We start from the raw sequence: 17939 nt of genomic DNA, 5'->3' as shown, positions 1-17939 counted from the left end.
ATACAAGGAATCAAAGCTTGTACAATATACTAAGGCCTGACAGTCTGCACCATAATGTCCAGGGGTTTGACATTCCTATGCCTGGTAACCCATATTTGTTCATTCTCTCAGACCTCAATTCACCACAATCCAATGCACACAACTTCCAGATCTCCAAACAGTAACCGCCCGATCTAGATGAGAAGACCAAGCACTTACAGACCAATACAAAGTCTATCAATATAAAGTTAACTAATTGAAATTTTCAGCTCACTTGCAAACATCCTGCCATATTATCCTGACACCTGTATCATATCACATTGTTTCAGGTTTCGACCTAGTACAAAATATCCTAAAGCCATGCTGTATATATAGTCCTGACATCCTGGCTAAATATGCATCTTCTGACTCATCTTCTGCAGATGATACCTTTTCACAGTAATCAACTCAGAGTCCTTTCTTTAATACATCTGTGAAAATTGTTCAGATTCTGTACTCAGTTCTTAACCTTTAAAATGTTTAGATTCAGTTTTGGTTTAGTAAAATGTTCAATATACATTGGAGATTCTTAAGCCCCAGAAGCATCATGAGCTATAAAGAACCTCAGAATCAAGGGAATGTGAACATGAATCTGAAGTTACAGCAGAGCTCAAAGGTTGGAACACATTCATTTATTTGTGCGTCAGACGTCCCTATGCAATAAGAGTTAAAATGCCAATGCTCTGTTCCTGAGCTGCTCAAACATTACCTGCCTAATGCAGTGGAAAAGTTTAACTACAAAATAGCAACTGTCTCACTGAAGTAAAGAAGTGCTCAGTTATGAGCTTCAGTGCTTTAACACTGAACGCATAATTAGTTCTGTAAAACTGCAAGTCAGACAGTAGCTACCTCTATTAATTACAGCAGTCTTTCCCCCTTAACATACAGTAACAATAATATCCCAGCATATTACTAATATTCAGTAAGGCAAATATAAGTCCTCAGAGTCTGAAATGCTTTATTTCTACTGCAATTTTACCTGTGCTTCACTAAGGCCAAGCTCCAGCATTTCCAGTGACTTTCGAATCATGTTTGATTTTTCTTCAACCAGATTAGTTTCATCATCTTTCTTCAAACATTTCAGCGTTTCAAGTAAGCTCTGTAAAATTGAATTGTGTTCATTCTTCAGGGCCTCTAGTCCATTAATCACTTGCTTAGTTTTGGCAATTATTTCATCTTGAGTAAGCTTCTCCAACTTCTCTTCCTTTAAATACACCATTGTGGACATGTTTTCATACATTCTGAAACAGAAGAGTACACTAGTTAACCCAAAAATAAAAATAAAAACAACAACCAAGTTATTTATGACTGAATAAACCTTTCCTTTAAGAAGTAATTAAAACATATGCATTGAAAATGTAATGATATTTTTTCACATCTTTTACAGCGTTTTAAGTCCTGGGTTTCAACAGTGTTTCAAGTTTTTCAGTTTCTAGTTCAAGAGTTAATATTAGCACTAATTCATAAGCCAAACAACAGCTGAAAGTAAAGTTTGTATTACACTGCAGCAGAACAAGTTCTAAGGAGCACTGAAGAATCAAGCTGCATCTGCAGGATGTCCAAAAGCAATTCATTCTGCATGCTTCAATGTTCTGCAGTCATTCTACACCCAAGGTGGGAGATGGGTGTCTGCATCTAAATAATGTATGTATAATGTGGTTATAAATAAATTGTACATTTTAGTCACCACAGTAGAAGTTCAATGAATTCTAGGTGATGAATACAGATAAACTAACCAGCATTCAATTCACTGTTACAAAAGAACACACAAAATCCAGGAAGTGATACCAAAATCTGCATTAGGCCTTGCAATGGTCATGTCTTCATGCAAAAAATATATAGCAGCCCAGGCAGTACTCATCCAACATATGAAATCCAGCAGACACTAATTTGTTACTATAAGGAAAAAAGGCTGTCAGATCATAGAATCAGGCACACAGCCCTGGCTGAGTACACCTAAATTGCAATTACGGAAGGCTAAGCCAGCACAGAAGCTTTCGAAGAAGGGAAAAGCAGGTTTAAACCCAGTGGGTCAAAAACATGCTTAAAGCCCATCACAACAATGGACCTGCTTTGTAAATAGATGCTTCTTGTCTCAATCTGGTGTGCCAGATTTTTAAGCCACCTCATTCTAAACCAAATGTAGCAATAAGCTTTCACTGCTTCAGAGCTACCAGTACAAGCAACAATACTGGAGCTGGTGTCCAGTCAGAAGCTACTTCACAGATTGATTTGAAGGCCCACACAGCCTAGGAAAGTGATTCTCAAGTCTCCACTAGTGAAATCTCTCCCACTGACAGGAAAATAATAAATCTTTAAATAACTAACAAAATAAATAAACAAACCTGCATAGGCTTTGTAGCGTGCTTGTTTAAATGATCTCTGTATAAAACACTACCGAGAATTTGGACAGTGTTCAGAGTTTTATAGCTTGTGCTTGGGAGAACAATTAGAAAACAGAACAGCGTGATAAATTACATGTTTGTTATCAAATCTGATTTTTTGTAGGAGTAAGATTATTAAGTAAATATCTAATACCTTTTAAGAGTAGCATGGAGGTCTGGTGGTATTTCAATTAATCTTAAAATATGTATTATACAAAGGGGCATTACCTATTCAAACAAGACCATATTTGAATACACAATCATACAATTAGTTTACATACTCTAAGGCAGCAAACCCCATGCAGGAAGTAGACATGCAGGTATACAGAGGAAAAGAGACAAACCCTACCATGCTTTTCTATTGTCACTTTTCAAAAATGTTCATTCTTTCTGCCTCTGTTTTATCCCTACAGAAAAAAAGGGCACATTCAGAGGCTTCTTAAGCTCCTGTGCTGCGAATTCTACCTGTTATAGGGCAGGAATTCTAGATTTAAATACCAATTTTTAATTCAGTGTAAAACTAAAAACAAAACAAAAAATTAAGGTGAACAATGGTTTAGTTGGAAAACAGCATTCTGGATCAGAGAAAAAATATGCAACGCAGCCAGACTTACAGACCTGCCAACTGGCTTAAGCAATTTACATATCCTATTAAATATGTGCCAGTGTAGATCTGGAGTGTTACTGCCCTGATTTCCTTACCACAACATAGACTATACTAAAGTACAAAAGTCAATTAACACTTTCCAATACATTTTTTTAAAAAAATCAAGCTATTTCCTTCAAATGCACAAAAATTAATGAACTTGGACAGATCAACATAAAAAGCCCTACATCTACTTAAGAGATTTTTGCGGAGTTTTATAATATTAACTCCCATCAAAGAACCAGATTGAGAACAGCCTGAATCTTAACCAAAGAAAGCATAAACAAAGCAAAGCCAAGCCTACTATAACCACTGGGATAATCTCATAATATACAAACAACTTAAACTGATTAGAGATACAGCAGCTTAAGTATTTTGTTATTCATTAAGCTTTCAGACCATTTGCAGCAGTAATGCTGACAGCACAATTTATGCCAACATTCTCCTACAGACATACACACATCAGCACCAACTACTTAAGGTCTTCAACTCATATTTAAAGATCTCTTCAATATAAATAGCTCTTCCTACTCAGCTACTTTAAAAAAAAAAAAGAAAAAAGTATCATTTCCCTGCAGTTCACCTCAGAGAATTATTGAACCAAAGTACGTAATCATATGAATCCTTCTTTGTGTAGGAAAACTCACCAAGAACATTTTTCTAAAAACCCACAATATTTTTTTTCTTGACCAAAGATTAGCATGGGTCCTAAAGACAAACAAATAAACCAGTTCTAATTTTTAAATTTTACTGCCTTATTATGTATCTCTTAAGAATTCCCTTCCTCAGTATCAGTATTTTCATTATCTTAGAGTCAGGTTTCAAGTACTAAAACCTTGGAAGATACATTAAAAATTTATCTAGCATCTAAGCATTAGTCTTCACATACAATTTAAAATACAATAAAGAAAAACAATAAAAAACCCAAAGCAAAAACTGAAGTCTGTAAACTGCTGTGACAAGTCAAATTTTCCCTAAACTTTTCCCTCTGAATATACAGATACAAGGCAGAATAGCTGAAAATTACAGAATGCATCTGCATACAAGAAAGAATAAATAATCTTCCTAACAGTAACAGCTACTAGATTGGCTCAAGAAGCTACAGGCCCCGTCATCTACAAGTACTGCAAATTCCACAAAGATGTAGGATATACTAATTTGAGCTTTTTGTATATCAAATATATACCTGTCAGTGCACTGTTGAACCCTAATTTCACTCTCAGTTTCTCCTTAGTTACGTGGCAAGGCTCAGCATCCTACATCTGGCATGCACTTGTTTCATTTTGTCTTAGCCACAAATTACAAGTCATTAATTTCCTGCTCAGACCAAGAACACATCTCATTACACCATGGAACGTGACGTCTTGAACTTCTACAAGCTTTAATTGCTAGTCTTCATGATGTGGAAAACTGCTTTGTCAAACAATCCTCTAAAGATCACAAGCCTTCCAAGCACAGACACAAAAAACCAAAACAAAAAAACAGTCTGCCAAGGGACACAGGCAGAAGAATGTCAAATGGTACATTAACTGCACCCCTTCCTAACAACGCAGCTCGGTGACACAGACTAGTCAGAAATGGCACGGATGAATCACCCACAGATATCCTTCATATACTTAGAAAGGACTTGGACAGGACTTGGATAAGAAATGCTGTAGCTTGAATACAGTGTTGTTACGGTTTACAGTCAGAAATCTCCAAGTCTGAAAAAACAACCGTTACTTTTTTTTATATCTAAAATGTTAATTTATCTTTCTCTGTGCAGCTCTTTCCGCTATCATAAGATTTACTCCCTACCATAAGAAAATTTATAATCTTTATCTGTTTAACTTGCCCTCCTTTTAATTAAAATCATCCTTTACAGTCAGGAATTTTATTCCAACACATTCATCTCTAACCCCACAAAAGAATCAAAGCAGCTTTTTCCTCTTGACACACTCAGGACTGTAGCCAAACTCCAATGCTATCTATCACTCTTTTCATCATACTTGAATCCACATATGAGCCTCTACAGAATAGAAAAATCTTGAACTGCACCTGCAGAGCGTGTCCTGTTGGGAGGTCAGACTTCAGGTACACTCACTGACCCAGTTCTATTAACAGAATACTGCTGCACTTCTGTACTGCCTCAGGTTTCCAAATACGTGATCTCAGAAAGCATCTTCACAACCTCACACACATACACACAAGCTACCTTAAAAATGACTCAGTGAGAGCAATTAGATGGCCAGCAAGAAGCAGGTAAGAAGATGGAGTTGCACATTACTGGCAACCAACATTAAGCTAAGGAGCAGTCCTTTAGAACAACCTGCTTGAAAAAATAATTAACTCCTTGGAGACACTTTTCTATCAACTTCCACCTACTAATCACCTGAATTAAAAACAAACAAACAAAAAATACCCCAAAAATACCCAAACCTTCCTGTACTCCTTTTGCCGCCCTTCAATGCAGAGCTAACTCTGAATGAAGGAGTCTGCCCCACCACTTGATGCAAAATTAAGGCATGCAAGGTAAATACTACAAAAAGGACATTTCTAGTCCTCTTTCATGTCAAGAGCATATCCTGATAAAAGCTCAGAATCATGTTCACAATCTGACCTACAGCCTTAACACCACAAGACATCCATAAGAATGACATCAGGTAAGCATGCTTGTAAGCAGAATGGACACTCAGATTTTGCAAAGGTTTAGCATTTATAAAGGGACACCCACACGTTTCTGAAGAAATGCACAATAACCATAGGACAGCTTGACCAAAAAGTGTAAAGCACAAAAAACTTGAATACTAGCAGAAACTTCCACCAGACTAACATGGTTTCTATTAAGACTGCCAAGTGCAGCCTACTCTCCACACTGCATCTGTGGGAAGAGGCTACATGGCCAGATGTCCTACCCCTACATCACAACAGCATCCATCTCTGGAAGATATGGTCAGACTCTAGGAAACCCCAATGGGTATCAATAAGCCCATCCACTGCGTTAAACTACGTTTAAGTGAAGAGGACTATGTACTTGTTTAGCTGAAGAACACAGCCAGTGTACATTTGCCTCAATAAGTCTTGGAATATTTTAACATCACAGCCCCCTGTTAAAAAATATAAAACTAATGTCTTCAAGGGAAAACCTCTGAATTATTTGGAAGATTAAAAAACTATTCAGGAGAACAGCAGGCTAGTGAGTTATACCTGCTATTAAAGAGATGACAGCAAAAATAGCTCTTATAAATCCTGTAGCAAAGGTGATGCTGACAGTTGCCTGAGAAAGCACAAGCAATGAAGATTTGTACTGCTGTGCAGTCCTTTTATTTAGATTTCTATAGCAAGCTACATCAACACTAATGAACCGTGTAATGTTTCTTAGCAATCATATCTGCATTCTTATATGTAACAATCTTGACACTATTTTGAAACAAATACTTTTGCACATTTCAAGGATAACTACCCAAAAAGCTTCAGGGTAATTTCAGCCTTCCCTCTTTTGTAGCAAGTAAACTACTTTCATTAAAATTATGGCTTCCTGTTGAAACACTTAATTCAGTAAAAAATCCTTACGCACTATAAAAGTATTTAGTGGCATGAAAATATTCTGCAACTACACAGATTTTTCTTCCCCTTAAACCAAAAGGGTATTATGGTGTCAATACCTTGACAGTACTCCACTGAATAAACACCAGATAGTGTTTTAATTATCATGATACAGTCAAATCCTTCTAACAGACAATACAGATGTCCTGCCAGTCTATTTCCAAAATCTCTTTTAGATTCAACCATACCTAGAATTTCATAATGCTGCAGACTGTGGCCACCACCTTGCTCCTCTTGCTTATGAACTGCTGCAGACAAGAGGCCCTCTGATGGTATGTCAACCCCCCTATACAGTGCACCTACCTTCATTATTTGAATCAACAGAACACCAGGTTGGAAGAGATCTCAAGAATCAATCATCTGGTCCACTCTTCCTTGGTAAAACCATAGTCTATACAAGATGGCTCAACACCCTGTCCAGTTGAACCTTAAGTGTCCCATGTTGGGGAAATTTGTGTGAAAGGAACCAGAGAAAGGATCCTCTTTCTGATATATCCCATTCATTACATTTTACCTTTCAGATGTACTAAATATGGACAGCAATTAAAACATACCCAGCATAATGACATATCTTAAAGCCATAGTGACATCACTGAAAAGTAGCATCTGTTTGGATCCTACAATCAGTCCTCACGTATCATAAACATGTAAGAGAAAAAAATTCTTCTCTGTATACATACCCAAGTCCTTCTACCATCTCGGGTTTCAGATGAAGCTGGATGAAAACAAGATCCTTCTACGTATTCGTTATCACATCAGAGATTACTCCCTGTGAAAGCTGAAGCAAGTGCAAGAGAAATCTGACAGGTGTGCATCTAAGGCAGTTTAGCAGACCCAGTGAGGAGTCTAGAGGAACTACACCAAAAGCCATACTTTTAAGAAGGTACATGCTTATTAACTCTTTGTTAATTAAGGTTACAATCACCTGTTACAGGTGGGAGGTACATACCCATCCTTACTCTAAATATGAAACAACCTACTTTTTAAAAATCCTCAGACCTGTGGCAAGATCAAAACCTCATTCTTTTCCAGAATGCTAGAAGTGAACATAAATCCATTCCACATTTTGGTAGTTATCTGCAAAGAGCTCTAAAGTCAACTTGTCAATTTTACTTATGCCCATGCAGTTTCTGAAGACAGACACAATGCAAACTGTAAAGTCTCCTAGGGCTTGGAGCAAAGGAGTTGTATCTTTTTTTTTTCTTTCTTTTTTTTTTTTTTTTGACTACTGCTGTGTCAGCAGCAAACAATGTCTGTTCATCTTCTTCAAAGTTGCCACTTCCCTAGTTTCTTGTGAGCACTAATAAACACTTCCAAGCAACCACCAACAGACCTCGAGAAAGCAAAGCATTTTGCCTGTTCACTACAACACTGATACAACATACCAGTCTGGGCCACACCTGCAAACCACAGAATTATTACCAAATTTCACAATTTTATCCTCAATATTCCAAGAACCTACATTTATTTCTGTGTGGAAATAGCCACTGGCTCTTCATGGACTTGCCAACTTGTATAACCAGGTCCTCAGTGAATCTTGAGTCTTAAAACATTTTTAACAGACTAGATGGTGTGACTGTCTCTTTGGGACTGGAATAGTGGTACAAGTAACACCAAAGTGTTTTCCAAGTTATCTGTCTTTCAATTTTAAACTGTCATGGTGTACACAAAACATTTTTTGATCTTGACTATTTATCTCATTTTGCATTGCTATTTTTTGGCAAGAACTGCTTTATCAACTAATCAAAGTAAGCATCCATTTACATTATCTATCTTACATCTAGATAGCACTTAGGTAAAAGCACAGAAATCTTCCCATCAAATCAGACTTCAATAATACATTAAAAAACCCATCAGTTTCCACTTACTAACATCAGACCTATAATCTTAACCAAATCTACCTTTTATGGCATACCTATAACCATTAAAAAAATGCATGCAGGAAGGGCAGAGAAAGCCACCTTTTGCCTCATTAGATCTATGTGGGAAGCTGTGCTGGCCATTTGCTGTAAGTACAGATTATGATGCTCTTACATACTTGAGGACACTGACAAGAAGGGTAATTTGAAGCAGAACATGAAAACCAGCAAGTTCCGCAGACATAAAAGGAACATCCACTAACATTGCTTCAGCACAGACTAGCCTCTGGGTGTAACAAATCCTTAAATCTGGTTTTGAAGGTAATAGTTCACATTAAGATGCACAAACTGTAAAGTCCCCCTTCAAGCTTTAGGGAAAACAGCCTCCCACTGAATATCTTTGCATTAAAAAAAAAAAAAAAAAAGCAAAACCACTTATCTAATTCTTCCATAATGACTACAGAGTTACACAATTAAATAGTTCAGACATTACCCTGGGTAATGAAAAGGATTTAATTCTACCTCATTAAGTATTACATCAAAATGTTTACTTTCAATGACAATCACCAGATACCAGACTAATATTTATACCTCTATGTATATACACCTATATATATATTTATACCTATATATACAAACCTATTTATATTTATATATATGATGTAACAGTCCAGAAAAGCAACCTTGTATGATTCATTGTTTCTTACCTGCAACAGTAGAGAGCTAACTTTGCTGTAAGGCTGGGAATAATGTCCTTGGTAAATACTCCATAATCTGCAGGGCTTACTTAGATGGTTTTGAACTCCACTGGGCTAGGAGGTACAGAGCAGTATAGCAGGCCCTAATCCAACATCTGACACTGTCACCTTAACATTCTCTGCACTCACACCTGAGGATAAACCAGTTTTAGCCTCCTCTCAGTTGTCTTTCACATTCGTGATTTATCTTAGTGCTGGGGCACTGGGTGCTCCTTTGGAACTCCTGAAAATACTGGCTGTACTAACAATGCTAGCATGACAGTTCCTACCATCCTGCTGCACTACACCACTTGACTGACAGAGAACAGGAGCACACATTACTGGAAAACAGACATAAAAGAAGGAGAAAATAACATTTTTAATAATATTCTTTAAATCATATTGTTTGGATAAATCTCTTTTGAGAGCATCCTGGTACTGAGGACATCAAAACAGCCACTTCCTGAAACAACTGTACCACTGAAAGCAAGACATCAGGGCTTTCAAGTATTGCTTCATGTGCATTGCACTAGAGAACAGGGGGGAAAAACGAAACCAATGAACCAAAACAAAACCAAAACATTAAAATAAATTTTAAAAATTAATCAGACAGAATATTTCTAGGCCATTTGTTAAAACTGGGTGCGGATCAAGATTCAACGGCCACACAAACTACGGGTAGGACCTGTAGCTCAAACCCTACTGACTGTTGCTTTCAAAAATATGCTGTGCATCTGTCCTCTCTACCTGCATTCCACACAAACTCCAAATTTTGCTTTTCTAAAGTTAAACAAGTATTCTAAGAGCAGTATTTTAAGTATGCTCTAAAATCAACATGCAGCATAGAATTTTAACTTAAAAGTCCTGTGAGAGAAATTGATACTAACTAAATAAGAAGAGTTAGGAGCAGAGTAACTGAATCTTTAATCTGCCTTTACCTGTTTTCTGAACAATGGAAAAGATGTATTTCATTAACAGCAAATTATTGGGACACTGAGTCAAAGCCACCCTGTGGTGCCTCTTGCCTTTTCAAAAGATACAGAATGGATAACAAATCTTTGAAAAATTAGGACATCTGGCCAAGGCATCTATCAGTACCATAACAAAATCCTACCTGCCATCCCTGCATGATTTCTCTAAGCCCTCAGGAATGCCCACCAAGCACCAGCAGTCTGCTACATCTAGTGAGAACTCCAGGTCACCATCATATGTGCTGGAATCCTGCAAAACATCATCATGACTCCTATACTCTATGATCTCCGTATTTCAATATAGCAGTATTCACCGCACTGAATGCAACTGGGTTACATCCTGGGAAAAAGCAAATATAAAAAACAGTGCATTCTTGTACCTTCCACAAATTATCGCCTTCTACGTACAAAGGAATTCAAGAGACAGAAATGGCTCACAAATCATCTGGCCTGGCTTCCTACAAACACAAGACTGGGGGCATTCATTCACTGAAGCTCTGCGTATAGACAGTAAGCAATGCTCCTCATGCAGCCATACACATTCACATCCTCCATCATGCCAGCATAAGAACTCCTGTCCATAATAAATCAAATCAAACATCTGTGATGTTTGCTGGATTATTTTTCAGACAGAGGTGACAGCACAGAAAAGGCAAACGTCGAGGACACAAACACAGCCAAAATGCACCTACTTGACCATGCTGCTATGCAGCAAGCCGTGCTACCAGAGCAAGGAAGTGGCCAGGAGTGTGAAACTACATAAACCAGTATAAAGACTGAAAAAAAGTTCAACAATATCCTTAGACATTTATTGTATATTACTGTTGCTGTCAGCAGTGACATTTTAGGAGGTTGCTGATCCCCTCCTATATCAAACCTGTAACTTCCCCTATCCCCTCACAGATTCCCCTCCCATCTGACCACACACAGCCGGCCTCTACACTGGCTGGGGAGGAGGGTGGGTGGGAATCCCACTTTTTTAACACACCATTTCCCCTCTGAGCACACAGTACGACTGTGAGGCAGGGGGGTGGGGCAGGGAGGAACATCGGTTTAAGCCCATGAACAAATTAAACGCTAAAGGTGAGGGTAGAGTAAAATCCACCTGTGGTGAAGACAAGAGGGATGAGGGTATAACAGCAGTTTCCATGAAACAGAAGCTGCTCAAGCTGCAATAGATAAAACTGTGACTTTCTTACACTGTTCAGCCTGCTAGTGTTTGATAAAGGAACATTGATAAAAGCATTCAATCTATCTTAAGCACAACAATCTACACAGGGAAAATAATAAAAAATAAATAACAAAAAAAAAATAAAAAATCAGGGCCACCCTCAAGGCAGAATCCTCCTCCTCCCCTGCTAGTCCCTAATCTGTATGACATGCTTTGCAAATCACTCAACTAACTGCCAGCTGGAAGGAGCAAAATCAAGATACATTGCAGGAATGCAGATACTGCGTCCTTTAAGAAGATGAAAACCACCAACCTCTACCCTGTGGAATGGCACACATGCACAAATAATAGCATGTTGCAAGTAATCTTAGGAGTTTTTTTTATAACTTTTAACTTTTTATGCTGTCTCCAGACAAAACACAGAATTAGAACACCATAAAATTTCAGCAGTAATATGCTCCCAAAAGGGACAGCAGTGCAGGCTTTAAGAAACACCTTATGAACATAACATCAGTGTTTATATGTAATACAAAAATGCTAGGAGTTAAGATACATAGTTATCTGATGATTCAAAAATTTAAGTATTGTCCTTTAAAAAGACTTATTTTTAGATCCAACTTTGTTTTCTGAAATACATATGAAATACACGATACAAAAGCACACATTAAGTAGTACCAAAAAAATCAGCTTTATGTCACACATTTCTTGACCTTCTGAATGTTAAATAGTGCAACATTAGCTTTTTTAATGGTTTTCTGGGACACATACAAACATGGGGTTATCATCACATAGTAGGGTGTAATCAGCCACCACCCCAATCCTAATAATATATAAATAAAGCAATGCTACTGACTAAAATGGATAAATACTTTGCTCTATTCACTTTAGAAATTAATATAATCAGCTAGAATTCTGACATCATCCCCAAAACTCAATCTTAATACAATGAATAGGTTTTATGGCAAATATTTACAAAAGAACCAAAACAGGTAACTGTTCACTTCTATGTCTACCCGTAAAAGATACTTTACTACTTTTACCTGTAAGCAAGACATCATATTGAGAAACCATGTAAAAATCTGCACATTTAAGTAGACAACAGAGCAAAAGCATATTTGGAACACAAGATTACATGATCCCATGTTTCCTAAACTTTGAGCAAGATGACCAATAATTATTATTTGACAAAATAAATTAAGTTCTACGTGCACGTCAAAACAGCTTCCAGAGCAAAGACGGTTTCTGATAGAACTATAAATAGCAGTGTCCATGGGAGATAAGCTGCATTCAAAGAAACAAAGTGATTAAATCAAAACACAGTTTTACTTGCATCTGTTTTCCTAGCTGATTGAATCTAAAAAAACCTGTCAACTATCAGAGATTAATTTGCTTTATATATCATAAAAAGATCACTGTATCTAGTGTTAACTGTGTTTCTATGTTCATCCTCTGAGAACATCTCCTTTGTTCACATTCCTAAATACACTATGTGGATTGGAAGCATACATCCTCAGCCCTCATGCTTGCCTGCTCGCTATGGTCTGTCATTACTAAGTATATTAATTACCTAGAAAAAAAATAAATCCCAACTACAGTGTCATCTTATCCCTGATGCCTGCAAAGCACTACACAAAAAACCCTACAGAAGTAATTCCTCCAACACCAAAAGAACCTGTAATTCTGGCTCTGGTCCTCTAACAAAGTGTCCAATTTAAATCCCATAAGATGAAGGCAAGAAAAGCATCTCAGCAAATCCAAGCCAGCCTAAGTGCAGCTTTTTATGGTGAGGAATTTATCGATTAAGCTTTTTTTCAAAACAACCACTCTTACTTCTACAGTCTGCTTTCAGAAAGAAAAACATTTCACTGAAGAAATTACTGGGAAAGCCTTAATACCTCAAAAATACCCCAAACCAAGTGTGCTTAGGATATAATTATCATAAACAGTTCTATTTCAAAGTCAAAAAGGTTTATTTTTAGAATGAACAATCTGGCTTTGACTGGTACTTAGTTACCACAAAGTATCTATTAGACATTATGCCTGTCATGTTCTTCTTTTAAGAAAAACAAGAGTTAACATTGAAAAGAAACATTTTGTAAAATTTTGGTCAAGGTAAATTCAATATTCTTATAAAACAATTTAAAAAAACTTTGGAAACAAAAAGTACTATGCAGGCTGAATGAGCTAGCCACTTTCTTGCAGTGATGATGGAACTGGTCCATTTCCATGATAGTTGTGTCATACTGAACACCACCTCACAGGCAGACAGACTACAAGAGGTGTTTAAGCAGACCTAGATGTTTGTCCCCATCCCTGTCTGCTACTGTGCTTTTCAATATTAAATACAGTATATTTTGCTTATTTATGAATTTACCAAAAATTCTTTACTTTCCACTCCACTTATAAATGCCAATATTTTAATAAGCATTTGTACATTGAATGAACTTTTACAATAATAATGAGCTATGCACCAGAAGACATGCTATTAACCCCAGCATAATAAAACCAACTGCATGTGTGCCAGAGAAGCCAAACAGAGGAAGAGATGAGAGAGCAACAGCACAAGCCTACAAGTCTCAAGAGAAACAGATGCTGCATTAAATGGACTCAGAACCAAAATCGAGGCTACAGTATTTCCCCAAACTCCAAATTAGAGACATACATTGTACGTTTGTATACACAACTAGATACACATATAAACACACCTATTTAGTTATACTACGTAAGAGTAGCACACAAGTGAGGGTATTTGACATTATCATGGTAAGTTATCCAAAAACAGAGGAAGCAGCAATTGCTCGTACATGCCTTAAGTGTCTGTCCATTATTATTTTGATCCTTGTATATGAGAATCATTCAGAAGATCGTATTCTGAACTCCTGCAAGCTGAATTCACAAGCTTGTATGCAATTCCTCTTTTGTCAAACACAGATGGTTTTAAAAATCAGTTTCCATTAATAAGGCACTGTTAGCATATCACAGTAATTTTACAAACAGAAAATGAGGCTATTACATGAGACCTTTGGGGGGCAACTTTATTATCTTTTTTAATTACTTAGAATAACATGTTTTCATTATTAGAAAGTGAAGGGCATCTAAGCTCGAATTGCTGTTAGAATTTCTCATTACTGGCACTGTCCAGTTCCATCATCATCCTTCAGAAACAGAAAGGTTGCCAAACTTTTAACTGCAACATGATGCAGAAGTGATACTGCATTGTTGTGCGAGTTTTGAGAATGGACTATTTTAACTCCCTGCATTTACCCACAGGTTTCTGCATTACATAAAAGTGTATCTAAACGAAACTGCTAGAGTTCTCCAGATCTGTTGTAATTTCACAAAAAAGGTTCTCTTAAACCCTGTGTTCACAAAAACGGTTGTGCAAGTGACTTAAAAAAATACAAGGTCTTCTGCTCAGAATCGCCAGACGGATCAGCTTTCTCTCTGCCGCCAGTAAATGCTGAACGTGTTACTTTCAATTGTATCCATAATCCCAGGGTTGTAATATCCTCTATCATGTTTCGCTGAAGCTTTGGAATTCGAAATCAATTAAAGCTATTTTCCAAAAGAGTCTAAAATCAACTGTGCATTCAGAAGGGTGCTGGGTTTTATTTCGTTGGGTAGTTTGGGGGGTTTTTATGTTTCTTTTTTTAATTAAAATGCTCAGGTGTCTACATCTCAAAGGTTCCTTTCTAGCTTCCAATGGACACCCTTTGGGCGTAAGTTTCCTGCTGAAGTGAATACAGTGCAAATACAGGTGGAAGTGAAAGAGACAATTACTTGCCAGAATCACTGTTACTAAATCTTATGCCAATTGCAAGAACACTAAAATTACATTTTAATAGTCTTAATTTAATGTATTTTTATGTACCACTGTGACAGTATTTAGTATGCTGAATGACAGTTGTTCAAAGCAAAATACAAAAAAAAAAAACACCCAGAAAACAACAGCTTTCACTTTTTTATATACCTGTTTTTATTTTTTGATTCTGTATTCCGATTCCATGAGCAGTATTTGAGTACTGCTGCTACATTTAAGTCATATACACTAATGGAAATGATTAGCAGAAAAACGAACAAACCAACAAAGAAGAGTAGAGACATCATCACTGATTTAGCAGCCTTCAAGAAGCCAGGTGATAGCATCACACTTGATGCTGCTGCTTAGGTCATTAAAATGTGCTTCAATATGCTTACAAGACAAATTCCAGTAAGTCAATAAGTTCCTTTTTTGTGCTAAGAGAACTGCTGTGTAGATCTACACATAAAGTATCCTGTTACTTAGGAATATCAGAAACACCAAGCCAGAATGAGTAAGATTTTAGTGTCTCTCCAACTAATCTCTGCCCTAAAGATACAGTTAAGTCAGTTAAGTGTTTGTCATTTTGCAGAAATAACGTGTTCCTAACCAACGCTCTTCTTCCTTATTTCAGAAGTATGCCCCAGACCCACGCCTACGAATCCCCTCCGACACCAGCACAGGAGGTGACCTACAATCCAAATCCGGCCACTATTTACAAAACCCAAGGAAAGAGCTGTCCCCGCCTCTTCTCTCCCCATTTCCGAACTGCCAGCAGAACAAACCACCCCGGAGAAGTCCCCGAACCGAAAACAAAGCGTCTCCCGGAGCCGAGCAGGACGGCGGGGCGCGGCGCCCGCACCCGGCCCTGCCCGCACCCGGCCCTGCCCCGCCCGCACCCGGCCCTCCCCTGCCCCGCACCCGGCCCTGCCCCGCCCCGCACCCGGCCCTGCCCGCACCCTGCCCTGCCCGCACCCGGCCCTGCCCCGCCCGCACCCGGCCCTGCCCCGCCCCCGGCCCTGCCCTGCCCCGCACCCGGCCCTGCCCTGCCCCGCACCCGGCCCGCCCCGCACCCGGCCCTGCCCTGCCCCGCACCCGGCCCTGCCCCGCACCCGGCCCTGCCCGCACCCGGCCCTGCCCGCACCCGGCCCTGCCCCGCACCCGGCCCTGCCCGCTCCCTGCCTGGGCGGCGCCCGGCCCCGCCGCAGCCCCGCCGGGAGGCACGGCAGGAGAAGGGGACAAAGCCGAGCGCATCCCCGCCGGGCTGGGAAGGCCCTCCCTCCCGCGGCCAGCAGCGAGTGGAGCTGACAGAGCTTTATACACAACACCGAAAAACCATCTCTCCCCCACGAAACAAAAACCCCCACCCCAGCACCCGCGGCCGGCTGTCAGCGGCGTGCGGAGCCACCAGCCGGCCCGCGCAGCCTTTTGTTGTTCGCGTCACGGCAGATGAAAAGGGACGATCACCCAACGTGCCCCCCCCCCCCGGCCCCCGCCTCGCCTCCCGGCCCCGCTCCCCGCGCTCACCGCTCGGTGCTGCAGGCTCGGGCGATGTGCGCAGCGCTCGCTGAGGCGGCGGGGGCCGCGCAGCCCGGAGCGGGGGGGGAGGAGGCGGCCGGAGGAGGATGTCAGCGATGGGCGGGCAGAAGGGAGGAAGGAAAAGGGTTTTTTTGGGGGTGGGGGGGGGGGGAGAGAGAGGACCGGAGAGAAGGAAGGAAGCGGCTCAGCAGCACGGCGCCCTCAGTGCCATCCCCCAAGGCGCTGACAGACGCAACCCGGCCCAGCTCAGCAGCTGCGGGGGTGGAAGCGCGGCCGCAGAGGCGCTGACAGCTGCGGGAGCTGCGGGAGCTGCGGGACCCGCAGGACCCGCCGCCCCGGCCGCGCCCGCCCCGCGCTCCCCCCCCCGCCCCGCCCGCCGCCCCGCCCGCCGCCCCGCCCAACATGGCGGCTCCCCCTCCTCCCACAAGCCCCCGCGCGCCCGCCGCCCCCCAGCCATGGCGTCACCCCTGCCCTCCCAGGGCCGCCGTTCCCCCCGTTCCGCGCCCCTTCAGCGCGGCCCCCGCACCGGCCCCGGCCCCCAGGGGCGGGAGGCTCGGGGGGGCCGCTCAGGGGTTGGGGCGCCCGGCTCCGCGCTGCCGTCCCTCGGGCTGCCGGGGGCCGTGCCCCGGCCTTCCCTGCCCGCCGAAGCGCCTGCCAGCGGGCAGCAGAGCCCTCCAGGCACCCTGCGGTGACAATGAGCGGGTTTGGGGTGTTTTTTTGGGTTTTTTTCCCCCTCCAGAGCCGGGTACTGCCGCAGATACCTTTCGTGCTGATGGTTCTGAGTGTCCTGGGAAGCACGCCCGCGCTTTGCCGGCGCGGAGCAGCGGGCGGTGGCGGCAGAGCCCTGCCTGGGCCGGACACAAACATCAAGAGCCGCAGAACGTTCTGCCGCCTCTCGGCCACCCGGGGGAAACTGAGGCTCGGGGACAAACTCCTGGAGAAGGTCTGGGCCCCCTCAGGGCTAGTGCTGCTGGTACATTGCAACACCCTTGTCTTTGTTCCGCACTGAACTCAGTGAAAGGCCCCTACTCTTCTACCAGCTTACACAGAAAGAGCGGTAATTCCTTGGTGACACTTGTCACAAAAACTGTTTCTTTGCGGCTTCCGGTTTCATTCCCACTCTAGGCAAAGAAGGAACAGCCACAGTATTTTCTTCGTGTTGCTTTGTGTTCTACTAGGCAGAAGTGAAGCCCAGAAATGAAAGATGGAAAGAACTGAGGTCTAATATGA

At 41.0% G+C, this 17939-nt stretch overlaps 1 protein-coding gene across 9 annotated transcripts in view; it reads right to left on the bottom strand.

Annotated features, from left to right (window-relative positions):
- Positions 1–17560, bottom strand: part of KLC1 (kinesin light chain 1) — a 43929-nt gene extending 26369 nt beyond the window's left edge. For 6 of the 9 annotated variants that reach the window (XM_051622624.1, XM_051622626.1, XM_051622623.1 and 3 more), the window contains exon 1: positions 998–1259. In XM_051622624.1, coding sequence (XP_051478584.1) covers positions 998–1258 — 261 coding nt within the window. In that variant the 5' untranslated portion in view covers position 1259. Of the gene's footprint in view, positions 1–997; positions 1260–2751; positions 2810–16697; positions 16853–17470 lie in introns of those variants that run through there. The other 3 variants (XM_051622621.1, XM_051622620.1, XM_051622619.1) reach the window with 3 other exon arrangements.
- Between the last annotated feature and the right edge of the window lie 379 nt (positions 17561–17939).

Source organism: Apus apus, chromosome 5 (genome assembly GCF_020740795.1).
Source record: "Apus apus isolate bApuApu2 chromosome 5, bApuApu2.pri.cur, whole genome shotgun sequence".
In the NCBI taxonomy this organism is placed as follows: Eukaryota; Metazoa; Chordata; class Aves; order Apodiformes; family Apodidae; genus Apus; species Apus apus.
This window is presented reverse-complemented; position numbering and strand designations above follow the sequence as displayed.